General features: G+C 42.9%; 1 protein-coding gene across 1 annotated transcript in view; it reads right to left on the bottom strand.

Moving 5' to 3' along the window:
- KIF13B (kinesin family member 13B) overlaps nucleotides 1-25,343 on the bottom strand; it is a 187,690-nt gene that overhangs the window by 57,680 nt on the left and 104,667 nt on the right. The window contains exons 16-29 of the mRNA XM_068974383.1: nucleotides 24,010-24,200; nucleotides 23,079-23,289; nucleotides 21,856-22,018; nucleotides 18,261-18,407; nucleotides 16,726-16,875; nucleotides 16,315-16,443; nucleotides 12,187-12,357; nucleotides 10,488-10,645; nucleotides 9,390-9,522; nucleotides 5,156-5,302; nucleotides 4,520-4,549; nucleotides 2,930-3,029; nucleotides 2,246-2,372; nucleotides 1,351-1,406 (exon numbers count right to left, since the gene is read on the bottom strand). Of these exons, the coding sequence (XP_068830484.1) occupies nucleotides 1,351-1,406; nucleotides 2,246-2,372; nucleotides 2,930-3,029; nucleotides 4,520-4,549; nucleotides 5,156-5,302; nucleotides 9,390-9,522; nucleotides 10,488-10,645; nucleotides 12,187-12,357; nucleotides 16,315-16,443; nucleotides 16,726-16,875; nucleotides 18,261-18,407; nucleotides 21,856-22,018; nucleotides 23,079-23,289; nucleotides 24,010-24,200 (1,913 nt within the window). The remainder of the gene's footprint in view (nucleotides 1-1,350; nucleotides 1,407-2,245; nucleotides 2,373-2,929; nucleotides 3,030-4,519; nucleotides 4,550-5,155; nucleotides 5,303-9,389; nucleotides 9,523-10,487; nucleotides 10,646-12,186; nucleotides 12,358-16,314; nucleotides 16,444-16,725; nucleotides 16,876-18,260; nucleotides 18,408-21,855; nucleotides 22,019-23,078; nucleotides 23,290-24,009; nucleotides 24,201-25,343) is intronic.

The raw sequence follows: 25,343 nt of genomic DNA, 5'->3' as shown, positions 1-25,343 counted from the left end.
AGAGCTGCCTTCAGTCTCCAAGGCTTGAGAGAACAAGGCAGGATAGAGCACCGTGGCAAGACCTTAAAGCCCCGACAGGTGGACAGACAATGCAAGCGGCTAAGTGTTCTTCTCTGACTCCCTGCATATGTAAACATCGCCCACACATCCAAGTAAGCCAAACGGTGCATGCGTGCTCAGTTGCTAGGCCATCAGACTCTCTGTGACCCCATGGACTGCAGCCCGCCAAGTTCATCTGTCCATGGGATTTTCAAGGGAAGAATACTGGAGTGGGTTGTTGTTTCCTCCTCTAGGAGATTGTCCCGACCCAGGGATCGAACCTGGGTTTCCATACTGGCAGGTGGGTTCTTTACTGCTGAGTCACCAGGTAAGTCCAAGCCAAATGGTACAGGATGCTAAATACCTCAGATGCTGAAACGCACTCTCAGGGTGAAAGAAAACTAGGAGGGCATCCACGCTTGTCTGTTTAGGACAGTTCATTTTTAATACACGGTTCTTCTGCAGATGTCTTTGGCATTTAAATGCTGACTTTTAAATTATTTTTAGCTCTTTAATCTTACCTTCTCATTTTCAGTTTCTCTCCTCAGACAGAATATATGTAAAATGTAGCTGTATCCAAAATATTTCACGAGAGCGAAAAAAAGACAGTAATTTTTAAAAGGTGCGGGGGCAGGGGGAGTGATGCATGGATGGATGGCACAAGAACTCACAGAAAAAGGGGCAAATGCATTAGGTAACGCTAAGATGACACCAGACAAAAGAAATGCGCTACACGAGCATCACTAGTTGTTAGTCATTTCCGGACAGAGGTCTCTTCCTGAGAATTAAGTGCAGGAAAACATTACTACCATCCTAAATTGAAGGGAGAATGGAGCACACAGGGCAATACGGGCTGGAGAATGAAATGTGAGACCACGTCATGACGAAACATACCTATCACTGTTATAAAAACATTATGCTTACAGGAAATTCATTCTCTGTTAGGTATTAGAGTCTTTTTGCACACATAAAATGGACCTGAACCTCAGGCCTGCAGAACTGCCTATCTGCATACCTGGTTAGAATCTAAATGTTACTTGGGCTTCCCAAGAGGCTCAGTGGTAAAGAACCTGCCTGTCAATGCAGGAGACACGGATTCGATCCCTGGTCTGGCAAGATTCCCTGGAGAAGGAAATGGCAAACCACTCCAGTGTTCTGGCCTGGGAAATCCCACGGACAGAGGAGCCTGGCGGGCTGCAGTCCATGGGGTTGCTAAAGAGTTGGACACAACTTAGTGACTGAACAACAACAGGTGCTACTCAGACATTAAGTTTTCAGAGGAAAGCCTTCAGAAGGGACCTCCTCACTTACCATTTAAGTCAAGGAATATGACAGGAATGTGTGTTTCCATCCCAGGAACTGGGGTCCTAAAACATAATCAACAGCAGCATCTCAAATAAAGCAGCCTTTCTCAGTGGCATGTATTGGCTTGGCCAAAAAGTTCGTTTGGGTTTTCATAAGATGTTATAACAAACCCAAAGTAACTTTTTGGCCAACTCAATGCTTTGTATCTCAGCTTTCATATACTAAGAGCTATTAGAGGTCAACCGATAATAATGCTGGGTACTGCGTTTGCTGTAATTTCACACCAGAGGTGCCACAAAGACTTGACTATCATCACTGCTTCTTTTCTTCAGTGCTCTCATATAAATTATCATACACTCTGATACCAGAACTCAGGAGACACATGTCCCTGTTTAAAACTGAAGTTGAAGCTTCCTTGTTTAAACATACCTTCTTACAAAGTTATATCTCTAAGGGCCCCATGTGGCTTAATTCAATATTTTTAATTTCTATAAAGTGGCACAGAACATCTGCTGACAGTTAAGTTTAGGCCAGCACCAAAATCAAAAACTCCTGGAGATGCAATTTTATTAGGAGTGAATAGTCTTTTAAGGGAATGACCCAAGTAATTAACATATTAACTATTTTTTTTTTAATGCTAAGTGTGATGGTACTAAATATTGATTTAGATTCTCAGAAATCTTAATTACTTGGGCCAATAACAATATTACTTAATAAAACACAGTTTTAGGGCACAGTTATTCCAACTCATGAAAATAATTTAACACTTCCTCTAATTCAGACAATTTTTTTTCCATACGCTATGACTCATCCATTAATCAAAGCAGAGGCAACATTCACAGCAGAAGTAGGCAGCCCTGGGAACACAGAGAACGCTGGAAGACAGATAGCTGCACCATACCATTCTGCCGGGGCCCCTGGGATCCCGCTGCCGGCCGAAGGGACCATGACTGCGTTCCTCTCCTCCGTCAGAGTCAGCCTCATCTCTAGGAGCTGAGCTTCACGGTCGGCATCATCCTCTGTCTTATCTAGAACGTTAGGAATCAGGATCAAACACAGGTGGCCCACTTCCTCCTTCTGTGTACGCTCTGTATATGCCGGGAACTGGGTGATGAGGGTTCACCAGCAACTTAAGACTTCCCCAACTCCTGATGAAAATTTGCTCATGAATGAACACTGACTACCGGCTAGCGGGGCTGGTGTGCTCTCACTGAGGGGCCACCTTCAGTTCATCAAAGGCCACAGAGGAACAGAACAGAAATGATCTTGAGAGTCAGACGGTTCAGGGGCTTCTAGACCAGAAGCCAAGAAATGCTGGCCTCTCCCGTGGTTATGTCTGCGGACAGCACTTACTGCACATACTCTGTCTCCTCGTCGTTGAGGGGCAAGGGAGACCTATGCAAAGACATCGTTAGAACCCGGTAATCGTCCTTCTGAAAGGACAGGACACGAATCAGCACCGTTTCTATGCTCTCGCGGTTCCCGTGATGGGCGAGTTCGTCTACTTTTCCTTTCTGTGACGGCCAATGGGGATACACCGCACTCTCATGTGGGGGAAGGGAAACGTTCCAGTTGCTTTTCGTACCATGTTTACTGACAAGCTTCTGCAGTTGTTGATCTAAATACTCCTGACGTTTTGTTAATGCATTTAGCCATTTTCTACGGAGTCTCTCTAAATCCCGATCCTGGAAGTGAACAGAGGAACTTAGAGTAAATATGTCATCAAGACAGTACATCTGAAACTCTATCTTACCTTACTCTAATAGGCTTCAAAAACATAAAGTATTACACCCTAACATTTTTGTTGTCACTGTAAGTTGACTTCAGCCATTATTAAGAACAGAAACTTTCAGAAATTAAAGCATTTGTGTCCTATAATAAGACCATTGCTGAAAGGGCATTCTCTGATATCCAGAACCAGTTGTACTTCTGTTGGCTCAAAGGATAGAACAGAACTTCAAGCATTTGTACAACAGAGCTCGTCTACAAGGTCTCTTTTGCTGATAAAAGTCCCAAATGCTGGGACTTCCCAGTGGTCTGGTGGTTAAGATTCCACCTTCCAATGGAGGAAATGCACGTTCGATCCCTGGCTGGTGAACTAAGATCCCACAAAAATCACAAATACTATTTGACAATCCTCACATTTATTTCCTCTAGAACCACCATTAGATCTTTTCAACTTTCTTAACTACAGTCTTCAACATGTTCCACCAGTCTCTGTACATCACGTAAACGCCTCTCTCCTTGTTTCTGTGGGGAGTGTTATCAACAGACTAACCTCTACCAGTCAACACCTGACTACACGCCCGTCTTACCTCACTTCCTTCTGTAATAAAGTTACGAGACGGGTAGATCAGGGGAATGCTGAGCAGACTGGGCGTATCTGGGTTTCACTAAGGCACTTAACCAAATAACTCCTGACATTCTTGTGGACAAGACGGAGAAACGTGCTATGGGTCTACTTGGGCGAAATTACGGACAAATGAAATATCACATCCAAAGGACGGTGATTCATGGAATAACATCAGCTTAAAAGAAGCCTGTACGGTCGTGCCACAGGACTCTGTGTTTAACCCTCTCCGATGCAAGGCTTTTATCAGTGACTTATAGGAAGGCAGACATTTTTATCCAATTAGAATGAGGCCAAATCATGAGGGTGACGACACTAGATGACATATTCAGGATCCAAAGAGCTCTGACAGTCCTAGATGATGACTAACCAGACTGGCAAAATAAAACTTACAAGACAAACAAAATCTTGCAGGACAGTATGGAATGAAGCGAGGGAGAAATTGAAAGAATATCTGCACAACTCCAAGAAATGGGAAAAGGTGGCCTGGCTTAAAGTGTGGAAGACACCTAGGGGCGTGGCTTGAAGACGCCTATGGGGGTGTAGCTTCACTGGAGCCCAGTCTGAGACCACTCTTCTTGGGGCAACAGGAAAAGTATCTGAAGAAATGGGTCTGTAAGGGCCTGGATCGGGAGCCCCAGGTTTGGAAAAGGAGAAACAGTCACAAAGGGTGGTTCTCGACTCTGTTTTAAAACTTGAGAAAAAGCAGTACTTGAATCAAAGCTAATTGTGTAATTATTAAGCGACAGGATGGCAAGACTCGAGAACCTGTAATTGAGTACTTTAATCAAGCTAATTTGATGAGGCTAACCCATGCTTCATTACCTGGTAGCTGTCCATGTCCTCCTCTTCCTCCTAAAAGGAAAAACATGTTATGCAGAGCCGAAACCAGCATTTATCCAAGAATCAGGCTATACTAAACAACCCAAATCTAGCCCTATAGTTTATATTTTCTAATTTTATGAATATGCCTGTTCAGCTCCCACCAGCTTCCACCCTCACTTTACAGTTTTCAGGGAGTTGGAGTGAAACCTTGAGCTCCTCATGGGAAAGTGAAGAACATTCATTTGACCTTTTCAGGAGCCAGTACAATACTTTTCCTGCTGGGTTTATAGTCCTACTCCCCAGGGGAAATCAAACACCTGCTGGCAAAGAGTCTTCATCAGCCAGTAGGGGGTTTCCGGGGAGATGTGGGTGACGGTGGGGAGGGGGTTAATGACTAGCAAGCAGGCACTGAGGAGTTCCGGAGGCGGAGATGTTTTAACCCTCAGCTTGCCGTGGACCAGGGACAACCAACAGCCTGAGACAGAGATTCTATGCAAATGCAATACAGTTTTAAAAAAAGAGGATGAAAAGAAAAAGAGATATCAAAGGAAACAAAATACTGAAAAGAACTGTTCACGGAAGGCAGTTTTCTGACAGGTTCCCGGAGACTGGCCGGTTGGCTGTCCCGAGACTCACATGGACAGTCTCGTGGGTCTTCGGTGACCGTGGCGCCCTGACTCTCACACACCCGATGCCGACCGACAGGATACGCTCCTCCATCAGCGGCAGAGTCCCAGATTCCTGCACAGACTTCACTTCCACCTGGACTCGCCGGGACTGCCCCTGCACCACACACAATTTTTTAAGTTTCTGAAACTGGGTCTAAGCTCCAAAATTTGGGTTTAGAGAGACCCCTACAGGCGAATGTCGAGAAAAGCATTTAGCTTTCAAGGTACTGTTTCTTCACATTTAGTAGTAAAAACTAATCAAGAACAAATCTATAGTTTACATATTTTTTGGAAAAAAAAAATTAGAAGAAAACATTCTAACCAAGGAAATGCAAAATGCTAGATAATACAAAATGTTCAATTTACTAATCGACAAAATAATATAAAATGTTAAACTAATAATTAAAATAAGCATGAAATACCTTTACTCTCACTAAGCTAGTAATTATTGTTTAGGAAGGCAATTTATAATATTGCCCAAAGTTTATGAAAAAGGCAATTACATACACTGTGGGTGGGAATATACATTGGTAAAGCTTTCTGAAGGGCAATTTGCCTTAAAAAATAAGTTTCACTTGACTCAGCTATTCAACTTTCTAGGAATCTGTTTTAATAATCATACATGCACATAAAGAATCTTACAGCACTATGAAGAAGAACAAAAAACTAGGTGTAAATTAAATGTACAATATTCATAACACAAGCTCTAGTATATTAATGAAATATAAACTATCTATAGTATATTAGTGAAAGATATACTGTAAACATTAAAATATTGCTATAGAAAAACATACATGATATATAAGTTATAGTATGATGGCAGATAGACTTCCTTTTTAAAAAAGCCAATTACCAAACTCAGTATATAAAGATCCACTTTAAAAAGTAAGTGATCAGACTAATAAGAATTATATTATCCTGACTACACTGTTCTAATGCCCAAGTAAAATAATTTCAAACCAAGTTTGAAAATAAACAACAGATCAGAAAGACGACTGTTCCTTCTTTAAGCACATTTTCACAATAAATACTACATGATTTTGAACATTTACAATGAAGTAGCATTTCAAAAGAAAGTTCCCAGTACCCCCAATCACTGACTTCAAAGCTGGCTTGTAAATTTTAGGAATGTCAAATAGAATTTGAAAAACAGAACCAGAATATGTAATTTTGAGTCACTCTTCCCCTCTTTCATTGGATTTTAATTCCCAAGAGTTTTGCATCATCAGGAAAATCAACTTAGGCAATGATTGATCCTATCAAGCTAGATTTAAAAAGATGGGTTGCAGATGTCTTTGATTTAATATTTTCCAAGGACTATGTATCAGATATTTTGTGAAGTAATTCAAAAACCATTTTAATTGTCTAAAATAGTTTAGACAGACAAATGGTTACCTTTGTTTTTACTTTGCTGAGACAGAAAGTGATCTGCTCTGAATGTGTACCCCAATGTGAAGGGTATCTACACTTTGGGGAACGATACAGGAAAAGGAGAGGGGCAATGCGGGAAAAGATCCAGGAATGGCTTAATGTTCCATAGAGAAGCCTTGAACAGAACATGTAACCTACGGAATTTTTTGTAACTGCTGCTATTTCACCATTTTTAAACTACAAAACCAGCAAGTGCATATGGTTAATCTCCTAGGTTCTCCTCTGGAACTTTCCCATTCAAGAACAAGTAGGTTCCAACTGTGAAATATTGGGTTGGCCAAAATGTTTGAGTTTTTCCATACGATGTTATAGAAAAACCTGAACGAACCTTTTGCTGCTGCTGCTGCTAAGTCGCTTCAGTCGTGTCCGACTCTGTGCGACCCCGTAGACGGCAGCCCACCAGGCTCCTCTGTCCCTGGGATTTTCCAGGCAAGAACACTGCAGTGGGTTGCCATTTCCTTCTCCAATACATGACAGTGAAAAGTGAAAGTGAAGTTGCTCAGTTGTGTCCGACTCTTAGTGACCTCATGGACTGCAGCCCACTAGGCTCCTCTGTCCATGGGATTTTCCAGGCAAGAGTACTGGAGCGGGGTGCCATTGCCTTCTCTTCTTAATATTTTGGCCAACCCAAAATATTAAATTCTAATATGCCTATCATCCAAGGCCCTCCATGAATTAACGAGCTGCCATAAGCCTCCTATTGATGTTGTTTAATCACCAACACCTGTCCGACTCTTTTGAGACTCCTGCCAGGCTTCTCTGTCCATGGGATTTCCCAGGCATTTTCTCCTCCAGGGGATCTTCCCAAACCAGGGATCAAACCCACGTCTCCTGCATTGGCAGGCAGAATCTTTACCACTAAGCCACCAGGGAAGCCCACAAGCCTATATAACCCCTTCTGTTACTGCTTTCCAGGTCTTTTGATATATTACTTTCTACACAAATGTGCCCAGTCCACCCTCTATCTCTATTTCTGCCATTTATATATGAAGAACCTTTCCAGCTTGTTATGATTCTTTCACCATCCAAGTCAAGACACACATCCTTCAAAAAAGCCTTTTCTGATAAGTTCAAAATACCTTTGGTCACTTTCAATAAAGGCTGCCAGAAGTGTGACAAACACTTAAATATTTAATTTAAACCAAACCACAGAATATTATCTGGTCTTGCCTTCCAGGAGATGAATCTCTATGGCATCCAAAGAAGATATATATAGTTTCAGCAGATGTTCAGGAGAAGATGTTCTTCATGCCTTTCTGAATCCTATTTTATGTATGTATCTCACACTATAATTTACGCTAATTTCCTTTTGCTTTTAGTGCCTTGTCCACACATGAATGAATGTGCTGCAAGTCACTTACTAGGGTCAGAAAACAAGTGCTTATCATTTTCCTCCTCCCAAGACATCCAGAAACTGAAATATTTGAGCAAACCTTCTTTTCCCTTTAACCTTACATTTTGCTTCGAATGATTTCAATGTTTATTTTCTTGAGCCATTCTAATATTTTACTACTGTTTTAAAGTATGTAAACTATCATAGGCTATAATAATCTACTTAACATTGACTTCATGTAAAGAATAGCAAAAAAAGTGTTTGTAAATCTCACATGTAAATTCTATTAAGATGTTCTCTCTCATCTTTCATTTGCAGCACAGATACTATAGATTGCATCTGTCTGGAGTTAAATGGCAATCCTCACACGCTTGCGATACTGGTTTCTTGCTGGCGGGTATTCACATCTACCCAGCTGCCCTAATTTCACATGTCCGTTGTTAGGGCTTTCCCAGGGGCTCGGTAAAGAACCTGCCTGCAATGCAAGAGACACAAGTTCGACCCCTGGGTCAGGAAGATCCCCCAAAAGGAAATGCAATGCGCTCCAGTATTCTCGACTGGAGAACCCCACGGACAGAGGAGCCTGGCGGGCCACAGTCTATGGGATTGCAGAGTCAGACACGACTGAGCGTGCGCACACACACCAGCAAATCGTGCCACCTGAGTTGCAGGAACCCTCAATTACAGCCAAGTCAGACAGAAAGGTGGGTGGCCTGGGGCCCCAGCTGGCATCTGAAGTGAAGGCGGCCATGCGCTTCAGTCTGAGCCCTTGTCTGTGGCGTGATGCTCACTCTGGGTGGGTTAGGGTCCATGTGGAATTGACTTCTACGACACCCTATTGATGTCTATGGAGAAGTGGAGAACTGGGGGACTTCTGGCCTCCCTACTTCTCGCTCCCCCAGTCTCTAGCAATGGGCTCTGCACACCCGTGAGAAATTAGTTTCTAACCCTCACACTAACCCTACAAGGCTAGTGTTATCCCCTCCACATCACACCTGAGGCAAGATTCCAGAAGGTGATGAACTTGCCCACAGATACACAGCGAGGCCATGGGAGAGCCGGAACCGAGCCCTGGCATGTTAGACTCCACAGCGCTTGTTCTCGCTGCCATGTCACACGGCCTCTCTGCATCTTTATAGATGCTCTAATGCTGCTCGATATGCTCGCTTTACTTCCAACAATTCAATTCTAAGTCACTTGAAAGCTTATCTTTTTCTTACTTCAACTTAACAGAAGTTGGTTTTAAATACTAAAGATAGCAGTTTTTTTTTTTTTTTTAAATGAAAGAAAACACACATGAAGTGAGAGACGACTTTAACAGAAGAAATGATCTTGGCCAGTCTAGATTTCATCGTCACTGATGTTTCCACTAAAAGGAATCCAATATTAACCTTTACGGCACCAAAGAATTCAGTGCTAACATTCACAATCTCATTACCTGCCGGAGCTGGAAGATCCCGCCTGTCGGCACGTCCTTTGCAGGAATCACCTCTACAGGGCAGTACTCGCCATTCTCATTCTGTTCCAAGATTTGGACCCAAAACTCCACTTTCCTGGTGACTTCACTCCACCTAGGAAATAGTTGAAGTTCTTGGAAAATCATACATTTCTATTTCAGTACAAGCAGCTTAGGACCCTACACATGAGAATTAACAATGAAAATGACCTCCAAACAGAATAACTCTGTTATTATTAGAGTAACCTGTAGTTCAATGAGGAATACACAAGTACACGCTAGCAAATGTGATTCAAAGTAAAGTTCAACAGACAGTATCCGAACTAAAAGATGATGCCTTTATTTCATTCATACAGGCGTGATAATTACAAACTATATCAGTGTGGTTATTCAAAAATTTAAGCATTGTTATCAGTAGTACAGTAGCAATTCACAGGGATGATCTTTTCATAGACAGGGGTAGCACTGTATGCTCTGGCAGCTTGACAAGTACCTCCACTGAGGTAAGAGAATCAAGGAAAAATAAACCTGTGTCTAATTTAGTATTTGCTAAAATTTTTAAACGGAAAAAAAAAACAGAAGGAAGAATATCTGGTTCTCATCATTAATGAGAGGCAGTACAAATATATGCTCTTTTAGTCTTTTCCTTTTAACTCTTCTGTTTCAAATACTGGTCAACAAGTAAGCCTTCCTCCTTCCATGATTGATGCAACTTTAAAAGAACTCTGAGCTAAAGCTAAAAATAAAAAATTCTGAATTCCACAGAATATCCTGATTCATCTTCTCTACAGTTGATTAACTAGAAGTTATTTCATAATAATAAGCAACATATTCTCCAAAAATTCATTTTACTCTTTATTCTTAACTACCGATTTCTTAACTTTTTCCCATCAGTCTTCAAAAGTTCACTCCTCTAAGGAAGTCTAACTGTGCTATTAATACCATGAACATAACATCACCTTCGCTTGGAATACTGGTAAATGTTCAGAAAGTGGTAATCTTTATAAATGGAAACATTAATCTCTACCAGTTTTTTTAAAATTATAAATGGTATCAGATGGATGGATATCTCAAATTCACCTGTCCCGAAGACTGCGTGTTTTTGCTTGGATAATCCCCAAATCCCACAGGGCTGGGTTTTTCCGAGGGTCATTCATCTTATGGCCATAGACTTCGATTGCCAGTGCCCCTTCTGAAAGATGCTCAATAAAGTCTTCAGTGACGCTAACAGAAAACTCCTAAAAGGAAATAAGCACAGAATAAGAGACACCTTCCAGTGACCTGATTACTTACACCTCGCATCATATCCTCACTCCATCATGGAGAAGAGAAACAGAAGAGAACGTTTTAGTTACAGCACAAAACTGTCATCCAATGCCCATAGTGAATGCTCAGACGGCCCGAGGTCCTTAACTTTCACTCCAACTTTTCTTAAAGCTCTACACCTTGAAAAATCTATTGTGAAAGACCAGCACTGTATTCTATTCTGAGAGCAATATTCTGAAAGCATAAATAATTATATGAAGAATGACAACACTGATCTACAATGTCTTGATATAAAAGTTATTACAGTGATGGACAAACAATTTTTCCTAGTTTTTAGGAAGTTAATGCTCTCTGATAGAAAGAATGACTATCATGGTGCAAAAAATTCAACTAATTTTTAAAAATCTGTCCATCTTTGTAAGATAGATATAAAACACTCTCTAGTAATAATCAGGATTAAGTTTTTAAATAATTTACTTTTAAATGTCATAGAATCTCCTCTTTCTCAATCTTTAAAACACAAAGACTTTTGATGTGCTAAATAGATTAGAAAGAGACCTCTCTCGCTTGAAAAAAAATGAGATAGCTCAAGTGAGACAAAGTAGAAAAAAAGAATCCAGAATCTGACAGTCTCAGCTCTGCTAGTTATTAGCAGTGGGCAAAATGACCTCTGAACTGGCTTCCTCTGTTTTTTTTTTTTTTTTAATAAAAAACACTGTCATCAAATAGCACTATGGGAAAGATCAAGAAACTGCTGAACAGAGCATAAGGAGCTCTAAAATGTTTGTTCTTGTCTCTCTTCTATCTTTATTTTCTCTAAAACAATAGTTTCTTAACCTTCCCAGATGACACTTTCTCCAGTAACTCATACAAAACACGGATTTCTTTTTGGAGACAGGTGCCATATATACATATACAGTCACACAAAAGTTAACTTCTGGTGGTGGAGGAGTTACGTGCATGGACACTATAGTTTGGGTTTTCCCCCAGCAGTTGTTATTGTGTTCAGTCACTAAGTCATGTCCGACTCTTTCGCAACCCCATGGACTGTGTTACTGAGACATAACTGACAGCGCTGTGTGAGTTTGAGCTGTACATACCGTGCATCGATGCTGCGTGAGTCTGAGCTGTACATACCGTGCATCGATGCCACTTTAGTCTTTTGACTCCAAAGGCTTCCCTTGCGGCTCAGAAAGTAAAAAATTTGCCTGCAATGCAGGAGACCTGGGTTCAATCCCCGGGTGGGGAAGATCCTCTGGAGAAGGATATGGCAACCCACTCCAGTATTCTGACCTGGAGAATTCAATGGACAGAGGAGCCTGATGGGCTATAGTCCATGGGGTCGCAAAGAGTCGGACACGACTGAGTGGCTAACATTTTCTCTTTCTCACCACTTGAAGAAACTGATCCAAGACATACATAGGTACCAAATTACTCAATAAAATATGGGTTATTTTTATTTTGCTTTGACCTGACTAATTAAATGCTGACCAGGTCTGGAAAACACACTCACACTGCAGTGATCAAAGACCACCATGCACTGAGGCTCCTTGCTGATGGGAGAAGACGAGGTGTCCACCTCAGGGGCAACCATGACTGGCTCCTGTTGATCCCAGAAGTCGTATTTGCAGAACACGAAGTGGGACAGATGCTGTGGCAACCCAGTGGCTTGAAGTATTTTCACCTGAAGAAAAAGGAAGGCTCTGTTTTTAACCCAGATCATTCCAAGAAGTACTCTGAGCCAGAGACACAGGTTCCAGTCCTGACTATGCCCTTAACAGCTGGCTTTTGTTGATCACATCCCAGTCCCTTTCAATCGGGGCTGTATTTCGGCATCTGTGAAATGCCAGATTTAGCAAGAGGTAGACCTAAGACAGCTGGAGAAGGAAATGGCAACCCACTCCAGCGTTCTGGCCTGGAGAATCCCAGGGGCGGGGGAGCCTGGTGGGCTGCCGTCTATGGGGTCGCACAGAGTCGGACATGACTGAAGTGACTTAGCAGCAGCAGACCTAAGATAGCAATGATCTAGACTGTATACAAGTGGACATTTTAAAGCTTTTACAGGCTGAAGAATAACATTTAAAATTCTTGTTTCTTATATCATCATCTTAAGAAGAAAGTTCTCAAATATCAACACCAGTTAACCATATAAACCTGGCCAACTATGGATACAGCACAAGGACACAGGATTGTTAAGAAAGATGAATGAAGAATGAAAACAGTGGGCACACTATTAAGCAGTAAATATGCAGAAAAATATTTATCTGATATTTTAGTGTATGAAAAGGAGTAAGGTTCTCAACTGGAATGTTACTTGCTACCAAAGCATTTTTGGAAAATCTGAAGCATCAGGAACGTATGCTTTGAAGACCTGCAGAGTGAATGGAGAAGAAGAAAGATCGCGCCCACTAACCACTCTCTTGCACCAACAACTGCTGATGTGTTTTCCGTGCAGATTCAGAGAGGAGAGCTGGGTCAAAGGAAACATGCCCTGGGCTGCAGGGGTGTAGGGTTTTGTGACAGCTACATAAAACTAGAATATGTGTTTAATCGGCCCCAAACAAAACCAGACCAGGAGAAATTCCCAGAATAGGTTTTAAAGCAGCCAGCAGTCTACATGCTTCTTTCGGCAGGCAGCAGCAGGTCGATATTTAAGTGGGAGTTTTTGTGATAAGCTGTGACAGTATAAAACTCTTCCAACTATAAAGGAAACTAAATCCTAAAATTAACTAAGCCAAACTGAATTCTGACTTTATAATCAATGAGGCCAACCTCCATGAGACTGCGCACTGAGCATTTACTCACACCCTTCACTTGGTTACTTCCTGCACGCTGTATGATACACTCTAAACCTTCCGTGAGTAAATTCAACAAAAACAGATTTGAATATGTGGCAGAGGTTTACATAGTTTCATAACCACAAATATAAGTCTTACTGTTTCAGAAAGTATCAATAATGACACAGAAAACCATGCAAAGCAAATGATTATTTTCTTCTCTACCAGGCACGTGATAGGTAAGCAACGGATGAGGATTCTTATTATTCAGTTTCCCTATGATGGCAACAAGACTGTGAAACATCTAGAGGGCAATCCCCAGGCTCTGGAAGATGATCAACCAACACATTCGATTTGTCCAAACCAAATAGAGTGATTGGTATTAATTTTTCGTTAAAATTTTCATTTAAAAACCGTCCCCTTCTCATTAAGTGTTTAAAATACTTATTATATTCTTTACGTTGAGGCAATGTGGTATTTGGGAAGACTGCAAGATTCTGGAGGACACAGATCTAATTATAAATCTCTGCCATTTCTTAAGTTCTGTTTTTAAACAAATTACTTAAATCCTTAGTTTTCTTAGGCTGAGTTTTCATTCTGTACAAAACAGGATAGCTGCCTAATGACAGATATGTGAGAACTAACCATACCAATGAAACACAATGGCTGAAAACGCTACCAGGCATTGACTGGATGGATGTTCAATACAAACTTCTTTGTGATTGAATTCCATCTGAAAGCTAATTTTCCTTCTTAGAAATCAATCTCAAGATGGAAATGAATAACAAAGCAAGATTTCATATGCTAAACTCTCCTCCACAGGCAACTTCTCAGAATGAGACTGCCAGGAATAAAGAGTACTGGGAATAAACAAAACCAGGAATGATTATCTAGAACACAGGTTCAAGGTCTTGCATGCAGAAACCTAAACTACCACCAGGTGGCAGAAAACCAGACTTCGACTTGCTGCTGCTCCAAATGTACAGTCCAGAAACGTCGGGAGATAGACAATGAAGTTGTCTGAAGTTTCAAATATACTGATTTTATTTAATACAACTAAAATGATCAATATGTTAATATGTACATACGTTTTATCACAGAACAATAAATCTAGTCTTCTTTTAAGGGCCAATAATACTCACACCTGTGATCTTTTATGATTTTTTGATGTGGACCATTTTTAAGTCTTTGCTGAATCTGTTACAATATTGCTTCTGTTTTACGTTTTGGTTTTTGGCCCCAAAACATGTTCTCTGGCCAGGATCAAGCCCACACACCCTGCACTGGAAGGCGCAGTCTTTCCCACCGGCCACCCGGGAATGCCTCATCTGTGATACCTTCAGTGTCCCCAAACGGGTTTCTTTCGTTTCTGTCCACAAATATTTTATTGTCACATCGTTCATCTGTCTTCCTTTTACGCAAAAAGCTATTACGCGTCAGACTATGGTCTCTAAAAACCACCTCCTTTTGCAAGGAATCCAGTTGCTTGGAGAAACGGCTGGTTCCAGGTCTGGGGTGGAAAACGTGTGGGCTGCATGAGGCCAGGGCAAGAAGGCTGGCACGGCCTCGGGTTAGGGTCGCGTCAAAGGGCCCGGGAGCCCACTGAAGAGGCTCCCCTAGGCTGAAGATGGGGTTGTTCGAGCCTCGACATAGGTAATAAATACAAGAGATCACAGCATATCAAGCATATTTAAACCCAAGAGTTTATATAATGGTAAGAAGACCCAAACCAAAAAAACCCTCGCTTGTCAGTTTTGGATATTAGAAGGAAAACCATTTATTTTTAAAAGTAGTCAATAAAGGGAGACAATGGTGTATTCATCCTGCCTCTCTGATAAAAACTATCTGTGAACAGCACGATACTGGACAGAAAGACGCACTCTGTAGCACAATTCCAGCTAATAAATGAAGGGATGATGGAATCACAGTGTTGTTCTTTGCTAACTCCTAATGAAATATCTAGGTGATAACCATCCATGACAGCAAACACTCCCCAAAGAAAACCAGGCACGACGTGCCTCCTGATGAAAGCAGACACCTCATTCTCCCTGTGAAATGTCATCCTGACTCCTCTTCTCCATGTCACCTTTCTATCTAGCTCCCAGTTCACAGCAAGCACGTCCTAACCCAGTAAAGAATTAGCGAAACCCACACTACGAGACCACGCGAGATGACAACCCAGTTTCTACACTAAGCAAAGCGTAAGATGAGAGAGAAGGTGGACACACGCAGAGGAGGGAGCAAGCACAAGGGCCAGAGCCTGACGAGTAAGCCACAGAACAGATGAGGGACACATCAACCGAGACAAGCAAGGGAGATGGTCATTTCACAGTGTCAAGAAAGGATTAATTTTTGCGTACGGTATATCCTGGCTAAGCTGGGGTTTTTTTGGCAAATTTTCTTCTGGAGACGCATATGAAACTATTCTTGATGAAATATGATGTCTGGGATGCTGCAAAACAATCCAGGGGAAGGGGACAGTGGAGAAGCCGCGTGTATACATGAGCACAACAAGGCTGAGCAGGAGCTGATGGCTGCCGGAGGAGGATGAGTGCGGGTCAGTGACACTCTGCTCACTAGTTTTCTGTATGTTTGATCTCTTTACTGTTACTTTCCTTTTTAAGTTTAAGTTACCCAGTGACAGAAATCCACTTTCCGAGGAAGACCGTATTCTCCTATGCTGCTTCACTAACGGTAACTGCCAAGCACTCGTCTTTCGCAGGGTGGCATGTCTGGTCCATCTCTTTACAGTGGGCTATTACAGATGCAGTCAGCAAGGCTATGCTTCCATCTCTGATAACTGCATAACCTCACAGGGAACATTCTGAAATCATGTACTACTGCTGAATGGGACGAGGACTCACCATGCACACCAGCCTGTTCTCCTGGGGCTCCTTATCCGAGGAGGCCTCCACGGACTCGTCCCCTCCGGCAATCCTCTCCCCGACGTCCCCACTGAGGCGCATCACCTCCACGTGCAGCCGGCCGGCCACCTACAGCAGTGAGAGCAAAAGAAGGTCCTTGCTCTGCATTTCGGCCTTCACCTGTTTAAGAGGCACGCAGAGGGCAGCTCGACGACACAACAGGCTCTAACGGTGACTCTTCCTCCAAGCACTTGGAATAATCACCGTCAAGCGGTATGCGAACACGGGCATTGAAAACACACAGACAGCGCTCGCTGCTGACGGGAAATTGCTAACGACAGTTTGCTGTCGCCACCCTGGGTGCTCCTGAACTGCCCTCTGCAGGACACAAGGCACGAGGAGGGAACCAACCTCTCCCTTCTGGTTGATGATCGGCACGGCATACTGCAACTTCACATCATAGAAGAGGGACTCCAGGAAGACGTTGGCCACCCCGATGAGACTGTGGTTTTCCTGCTCGTCATAGAATGGATCTGCACGCCTGAAGTAAGACCGTATCACCTTTGAGGAGATATGAAACATACAACTTCAGAAGACCACTTAAAACAGAAGAATTCAACCCATCACTTTTTGATACAGTCTGATAACTTAGATGAAGTACAGCCCTGTGTTATACATGCAGACATACACGCATGCACGCACAAACACACACACACACACACACACTTTCTTATTCCCACTCAGAATGACGGTCAGCACCCTTCATGCATGAGACAGCGATACCAATAACACCTCATTACTTCATTTCTTTTCCCTTATGAGGAAGCCTTGCTGTGAAAATAGACAACACACACACTGACTATAAACACAGCAGAGTGAATGAAACCAGTCTTCATGTCTCATTCACATCTATTCTGCTTGTTCCCACCAAGACATTAGACACGATGCTGTTAATGAGAGGTGACCTCTTTACAGAAGCGTGGTTTGTGTTTTATTATTTGTTGGTAATATGGTTTCATTTCTGAGCTGAAACAGGAGAGGAGTACAAAAGAAATTTTAAAAAAATGCCACCTAACTATAAGAAGTCATTTTTATTAACGAACACTCTTCCCTGGTGGCGCAGAGGTTAACGTGTCTGCCTGCAATATGGGAGACCCGGGTTTGATCCCTGGGTCGGGAAGATCCCCTGGAGAAGGAAACGGCAACCCACTCCAGTATTCTTGCCTGGAAAATCCCATGGATGGAGGAGCTTGGTGGGCTACAGTCCACAGGTCGCAAAGAGTCGGACACGACTGAACGACTTCACTTTCACTTTCTTTTACAAAACAAGAGGCTAAGGAAATGAACAACTCTATGGGGCACTGAGACCAGCAGCACTGAAAATATACTAATAATTCATATTTCTATTTTAAATAGATATAAGCTCATGGCTGACCTAAAGGAGCAGACCTACAATTTGAGGGGAGAGTTCCAGAATTCAGATCTACAGCACCTACTTTAGGATCAAATCATGTTCAAAAAATGTTCCTCACAGTATAAATATTAAGGCACCATGGATGTTCGATTAAAAATACAGATGTCGTAGGTTTATTATTTGCAAGGTTAAATGTGCTGAGAAATGGGAAAAGAGAGAATAAGACAGCCTCTGTCCTGAATAAAACCATGGGACTCAAAAGTGCATAATATGAACAGAAGCCAGAAAGAACACAGAGGATTCTACTAGAAATCCAGACACCACCAATGAGGAGAAAACAAAAGAGGATGCCAGAAAAATAGGTTATTAAAATTCTTGACTGGCTAAATAATTTACAGGATTAAAATAAATATTTTACTTATAAAACTGTATTTTGGAAAACTGAACAGTTCTTCCCTAAAATGGATAAGACTCATCCCTGCATGGTTCCTTCTGTGACGATCAGCTCAGTAACTTTTGTCAAATAACCTACCGGGGTGTCTTCTTCACATTCCTTCCACTCCTGATAAAGGTCTCTCATATCCAGTAACCTGTTGTCCAGTTTTTCCAAAGACCAGATCTGCTTCCCTTTTCCTTTTCTTCTCACCTGGATGGCAGGTTCACTGAGGAGAGAGCCTCGCTGGGAAGAGAGTGAGAATGACTTGGTGAAACACAGAGAAAACTGGCACAACAAGGGCATCAACCCTGACATCCTCCTAGCACACCCTCCGGTCAAAGGTCAGCAGCAACATGGGCATCAACCACGACATCCTACTAATACACCCACTGGTCAAAGGTCAGCAGCTGAACCGGAAACCGTATCGTTCTCTAATCTGTTCAGTGCGAAACTTTCCAGAAATCTTACAAGCTGAATATAATCCTTTCTCTCTAACTGCAGTCAAATTTTAAGAATAAATATAAGTTTAAATCCCAGAAAAGTAGACCACGTTTAACGGAAAGTCAAAAATGTCTTAACTGGGGGACTTCCCTGGGGGTCCGGTGGTTAGGACTCTGTGCTTCCACTGAGGGGACGTGAGTTCGATCCCTGGTGGAGGAACCAAGACCCCTCACTCCATGAGGTGTGGCCCAAAACAGAAGTGTCTTAATCGGACCATCAGATGACCAAAGAGAGCCAGTGGGGAGGAAGAGGGTCCTAAGCAGTGAATGAGAAGGGCAAGTTTTCTGGAAGGAATGGTTAAGAATCTTTCAAAAGTTTGAATGACAGTTTTTTTGAACGGCTAGTATCTTAATGCAGTACCAAACACAAGTGATTAAAAGAGTAAATTGTGGAAAGTGTCCTGTTTACTCATCTGCACGCAACAAATTATACCAACTGCCAAATACATAGAGTTTGTATTCATTATTAAAAAGTTAAAGGGCTTCCCTGGTAGCTCAGTGGTAAAGAATCCACCTCCAGTGCAGGAGATACAGGTTCAATCTCTGATTTGGGAAGATCCCACGTGCCGTGGAGCAGCTGAGCCCATGCACCACAGCTACGGAGCCAAGCTCTGCAACAAGAGCAGGCGCTGCAACAAGAGCAGGCGCTGCAGCGAGAGGCCCTCACGCTGCAATCAGCTGAGCCCGTGCACCACAACTAGGAAGCCTGAGCTCTGCCACAAGAGCAGGCGCTGGAGTGAGAGGCCCTCAGCTGCAATCAGCTGAGCCCGTGCACCACAGCTACGGAGCCTGAGCTCTGCCGCAAGAGCAGGCACTGCGGTGAGAGGCCCTCACGCTGCAACCAGAGAGCAGTCTCAGCTGACTGCAACTAGAGAACAGCTGTGCAGCGACGAGGACAGCCGAACAGCCACAATAGCCAAAAATAAATGAACAAACAAAAAATATTTTAAAAATAAAATGGAAAAGTACAGAACCAGCTAGAGATGCTGGTTGTATACAATATTGTGAACACACTACATGACACTGAATTGTTCCCATTAAAATATTAATTTGATGCAATGTGAACGTCATCTCAGAGAAAAAGAAACAGTACTCTGTGAATTTTCCCAGCTTAGAAAAGCAACATGCTTTTTTAAAAATATAATACGGTTCTACTGCTTTTTAAAATATTTATTAATTTATCTGGCTATACTGGCTCTTTGTTGTGGTATGACAGATTAATTGTGGCACATGGGATCTAGTTCCCTGACCAAGGTTTGAACCCCAGGCCCCCTGCACTCGGAGCGTGGAATCTTAGCCACCAGACCATCAGGGTAGTCCCAACAATGTGCTTTTATGTAGGAAAAAAAATTAAACTTCTGGAAACCACAGAGCGGAAAGTAAACATGCCTCTGTATATCTCCCCCAGAGAGACGGATCTAGCGGATCACTAATCAATCGAGATTTATTAGAATTTTTAAAAAGCTCTTCTGTCTGCTTAGAACTTTAGAGAATTTTGACACTCAATGTTGCCTTAACATCTGGCCTATTATTAGTTCCAAAGAAACAGCATTTACATAATGAAGAAAGGATTTTAGAACTGTGAAGTTCAAGAATTACCAAACTCTCACATATGGTAAAGGCCCTTCTACCTTATATTCAGCCAGCTAGGGAATGAATATCTGAATACAAAATCCTACCTAATTCACCAAAAATTATGTACTAACATGATCGAGAACTGTCAAAAGAAACCCACGTAAGAAAGATACATCTGAATGGCAAGGAGAGATCTTGTTGGAAGGGCTGATACTGAACTGAAACTCCAACACTCTGGCCACCTGATGCGAAGAACCAACTCATTAGAAAAGACCCTGATGCTGGGAAAGATTGAAGGCGGAAGGACAAAGGGATGACAGAAGATGAGATGGCATCACCAACGCGATGGACATGAGTATGAGGAGGCTCCGGGAGTCGGTGGTGGACAGGGAGGCCTGGCGTGCTGCAGTCCATGGGGTCGCAGAGTCGGACACGACTGAGCGACTGAACTGAACTTCCCCCATACGTTTATTAGACTTCTTACGTTATACAAAAAAAAATTTTGTGATCTTGAATATTTACATGAAACTAGTGAACAGTTTTGCCATGCCACCTACTGACAAGTGGAAGATGACATTCTATAGGTAGAGTGAACACTTGGGCAGGGTAGGAAAGGATGGCAGAGGAGCAGAAGGAAGGGAAGAAGAACAGAATCTGCTGCCAAGGCGGCAGACCTGAGCTCAGCCTCTGGGCTGGGAAGGTCCTCCGGAGAAGGAGAGGGCAACCCATGCGGGTGTTCTGGCCTGAGAAATCCTACGGACAAAGGAGCCTGGTGGGCTACAGTCCATGGGGTCGCAAAGGGTCAGACATGACTCGGTGACTCAACATTATAAAAAAAACCAAATCTGTGACCTTGGACACTCACATGAACCACTAGTGAACATTTTTTCCATGTCATCTATTGACAAGTAGAAGATAACATTCTACTGGTAAAATGTGAAAGTCAAAGTGTTAGTCGCTCAGTCGCATCCGACTCTTTGCAACCCCATGGACTGGACTAGGGCCCACCAGGCTCCTCTGTCCTTGGAATTCTCCATGCAAGAATACTGAAGTGGGTTGCTATTTCCTTCTCTGGGGGATCTTCCCGACCCAGGGATTGAACCAGCATCAGGGAAGACTTCTCAGAAATAACTTAAACAAACCTGAAACTAGAAGTTAAGTAAAAGAAATTGCTACAGGGACTTCCCTGGTGGTCTAGTGGTTGAGAATTTTCCTTCCAAGGCAGGGGACATGGGTTCAATCTCTGGTCAGGGGACTAAGATCCCACACATGTCCGAGGACAACTAAGTCCCCAAGCCACAACCAGAGAGACTCGCCCACCACAACAAAGACCCAGCACAGCCAAATTTTAAAAGAAAAAAAAAATGAAGTTGGTAGAGCTGGGGATGGGGGTGGAAGAGGATGTTTCTAGTAGATAAAACCATTTATGCACAAAGAGAATTATATGGAAGTAACTCTGTTCAGGAGAGGCAGACAGGTCCCAACCACCTAGACTGTGGATGATAGTGGGGGGATGAGGGCAAGCTCCCCGCTCCCAGGGTTTAAACAGCCCTGGTGAAACAGGAAGCTGTTTTATACAATGGTATCTTTGGTCGTTTCATTAACAGCAGCCTCACCTTCCTGTTGGCATCAAGGCTGGAGGCAGGAATCTGGAGGGTTACTTTATATTCCGTTCGTTTATCCAGTTCTTCCGCGATGTAACTAGCTTCTCTCACCAGCAGATTGGCTTTCACAATTTGTTCCCTCAGCCGCATCAGGCTGTTATTCAGCGTTGCTTCTCTTTAAAATAAAATGGGGAGGGGATAACCATTAGAGCCACACATGGAAATATTACATAGCACAGAAAACATGGAGGCCAAACTGCGCACCAAGCTTCACGACTATCTTTTGCACACAGGGAATACATCAGCGGCACTGCCCTGTGCATGCACCCAAATGTGGGCCACGTTACAAGTGCTGGCACACGCTCCAGAGGCTGGCTTGGCAAACTTGACTGTGTATACAAATCACCTGGGAATCTTGAGAAACTGAAGATTTTGACTAAATATATTTGCATCCTCAGTCCCTGAGTCCAACTCTTTGCAACTCCATGGACTGACTATAGCCCATCAGGCTCCTCTGTCCATGTGATTTCCCAGGCAAGAAAACTAGAGTGGGTTGCTATTTTCTTCTCCAGGGGATCTTCCTGACCCACAGATCAAACCCACATTTCCTGCGTTGGTAGGTGGGTTGTTTACCGCTGACCCACCTGGAAAGCCTGTATCTGGGGTGGGAGACCTGAAATGCTACATTTCTGTCAATCTCCAGGTGACAGAGATGCTGCCTGTCTGCCAACCAAACCCTGAAGAGCAGGAGGTTAGTTAAGTCCACTCTGTAACCATGGCGAAGACATTCAGCGCAATGCTCATCAGCCCATATAAAGATCAAGCTTGCAATCTGAATCTTACTGGCACCCTGCTTTACCTACCTGGTCTATCACCTCTCTTTCTGTCCTTTTTTAAAAAACCATCTACCCACGCCTCAGAACCTAAAGTATAATACAACGATAAAGTATAACTTCTGAGTACACACACTGGTTTATTCAAATCCAAAAGCTATTTACACCCACTGAAAATGAGGTGGCACCTCAGAGGGGTGGCTTTAAATACTTCAATATAAATGGGTAATTCCCCCTTTTTGTCCCCTCAAAATGGGGGCAAAAAAAGACAAGGTCAAGTGGTTCTTAGCTGTAACACTTACAGTATAATTCATGTTTAAATTAAGGTCTAGATTTTTCCCCCTGTATGTTACGCAGGTGGGTTAAAGGTGACGGGTAGCAAGGGCCCTACCATCCACCTACCTCTCTTCCGTCCACTGCCGCAGTCGCTGCTGAGCGCTGGGGGAGTGGAAAGAAAACCTGTCTGAACTACGACAGTTCTGTTTCTCGGGGGACAGCCGTCTCCGGAGCTGCTCCAGCTCATGTTCATACATGAGCCTCTGGCGCTCCAATGCAGACCGTTTCTCCTCTTCATGCTGTTGTTCCAGGCTGTTCAGTATTGACTGCATGGGATCTAAACAAGATTGTTTTTTTTTAAGGCAAATAACAAACAAAAGGTTAACTGCGCAACACAATATACATCAAATGCTGCTCTATACTGTTGTTTGTCACAAACAATTATAATGTGAGTTGTTAAATTTTTTTTTTAATTGGAGCATAACTGCTTTACAATGTTGTGTTAGTTTCTGCTGTACAACAATGTGAATCAGTCATAAGCATACATATATCCCCTCACTCTTGAGCCTGGCTCAAAACTGGGTCATTTGTAGAGATGTGGATGAAGCCTGATTCTGTCATCAAGAGTGAGCTCAGTCAGAAAGAGACAAACCAATAACGTAAGATTCTTAAAGACAGTTAGCTTTCCTGACTCCCAGTTGCTAACCGTATTATCTATTCTGTCAGATACTTGCTAAACTATCTTCTGTATAGAAGAAGCAGGTCTACACATAACCTAAGACAGAGGCAACGCCCCAGAAATCCACTACAGTAATGAGCCAGGGACAGTCAAGTCTCAGACCTGAGAGGTTCTACCAACGAGAACAGTTTGACGTGATGTATCAGGGCAGAAAGAGTAAGCTTTCATAATACACTTAGGCCAAAGCCACAAAAGAAGAGGACAGAGGAACAGCATGAAGATGTCTTTTTGCTGATGTTTAAAAAGCGTCCAATGTAAATGCCTCTAACCAGCCCAGCAACTCTGAAAGATTCTAAAAAGCAAAACCGGTCTGCTCACCGTTACTGCCCAGTGCCTTCATGGTCACCTCCATCTGGGCGTACTCATAATTGAAGTTGATCTCACTGGACACCTCACTGGACGAGTCTCCGTCAACATCCAGCTGCTCAGAACTGGTGTCGTTCTTCACGGATATGTCTGGCTCCTCATCGTCTCGATCTGCTTTCTTTTTCTTTTTAGGCAAATTAAGTCTTGAGAGGAAAAAAGAGTATTATCTTTTAAAGAAAGATATGCATTTGTTCATTCCAGTCATTAAATAGTGGCATCTGCTAGATGCCAAGGGGATACTATAAACAGAAGGCAATTGCTCAGTTGGTAAAAGAATCCGCTTGCAATGCAGGAGACCTGGGTTCAGTCCCTGGGTTGGGAAGATCCCCTGGAGAAGAAAGCCACTACCCACTCCAATATTCTGACCTGGAAAATTCCATTGACTGTATAGTCCATGGGGTCACAAAGAGTCAGACACGACTGACTGACTTTCACTTTTCACTACACTCAGAAGTTCATATTTCAGTAGTAGAAATAAAACACACAGACACATGTGCCAATAAAAAGAGTAAAAAAGCTAGCTTAAAATGCCATATGCATAAAACGAAGATCATAGCATCCAGTCCCATCACTTCATGGCAAATAGAAGGGGAAAAAGTGGAAACGGTGACAGATTTTATGTTCTTGGGCTCCAAAATCACTATGGACGGTGACTGCAGCCATGAAAATAAAAGACGCTTGCTCCCTGGAATAAAAGCTACGACAAACCTAGACTGCGTATTAAAAGGCAGAGATATCACTTGGCGACAACAGTCCATACAGTCAAAGCTATGGTTTTTCCAGAAGTCATGTACGGATGCAAGAGTTGGACCATAACGAAGGCTGAGTGATGAAGAACTGATGCTTTTGTACTTTGGTGCTGGAGAAGATTCTTGAGAGTCCCTTAGACTGCAACGAGATCCAACCAGTCCATCCTAAAGGAAATCGGCCCTGGATATTCATTGGAAGGACTGATGCGGAAGCTCCAGTACTTTGGCCACCTGATGTGAACAGCCAACTCACTGGAAAAGACCCTGATGCTGGCAAAGATTGAAGGCAAATGGAGAAGGGGGCGACAGAGGATGAGATGGTTAGATAGCATCACCAACTCAATGGACATGAATCTGAGCAAACTCCAGGAGACAGTGGAGGACAGAGGAGCCTGGTGTGCTGTAGCCTATGGGGTCACAGAATCAGACACAACTTAGTGACTGAACAATAACCTCACAGTCAAATAGGAGAGGCAGGGATGAAAGAATAGGAACTCATCTGAGCTGAGCCTTACGGGGTAAAGAGAAAGCAGGGCG

This window comes from Capricornis sumatraensis, chromosome 6 (genome assembly GCF_032405125.1).
Source record: "Capricornis sumatraensis isolate serow.1 chromosome 6, serow.2, whole genome shotgun sequence".
Lineage (NCBI taxonomy): Eukaryota > Metazoa > Chordata > Mammalia > Artiodactyla > Bovidae > Capricornis > Capricornis sumatraensis.
This window is presented reverse-complemented; position numbering and strand designations above follow the sequence as displayed.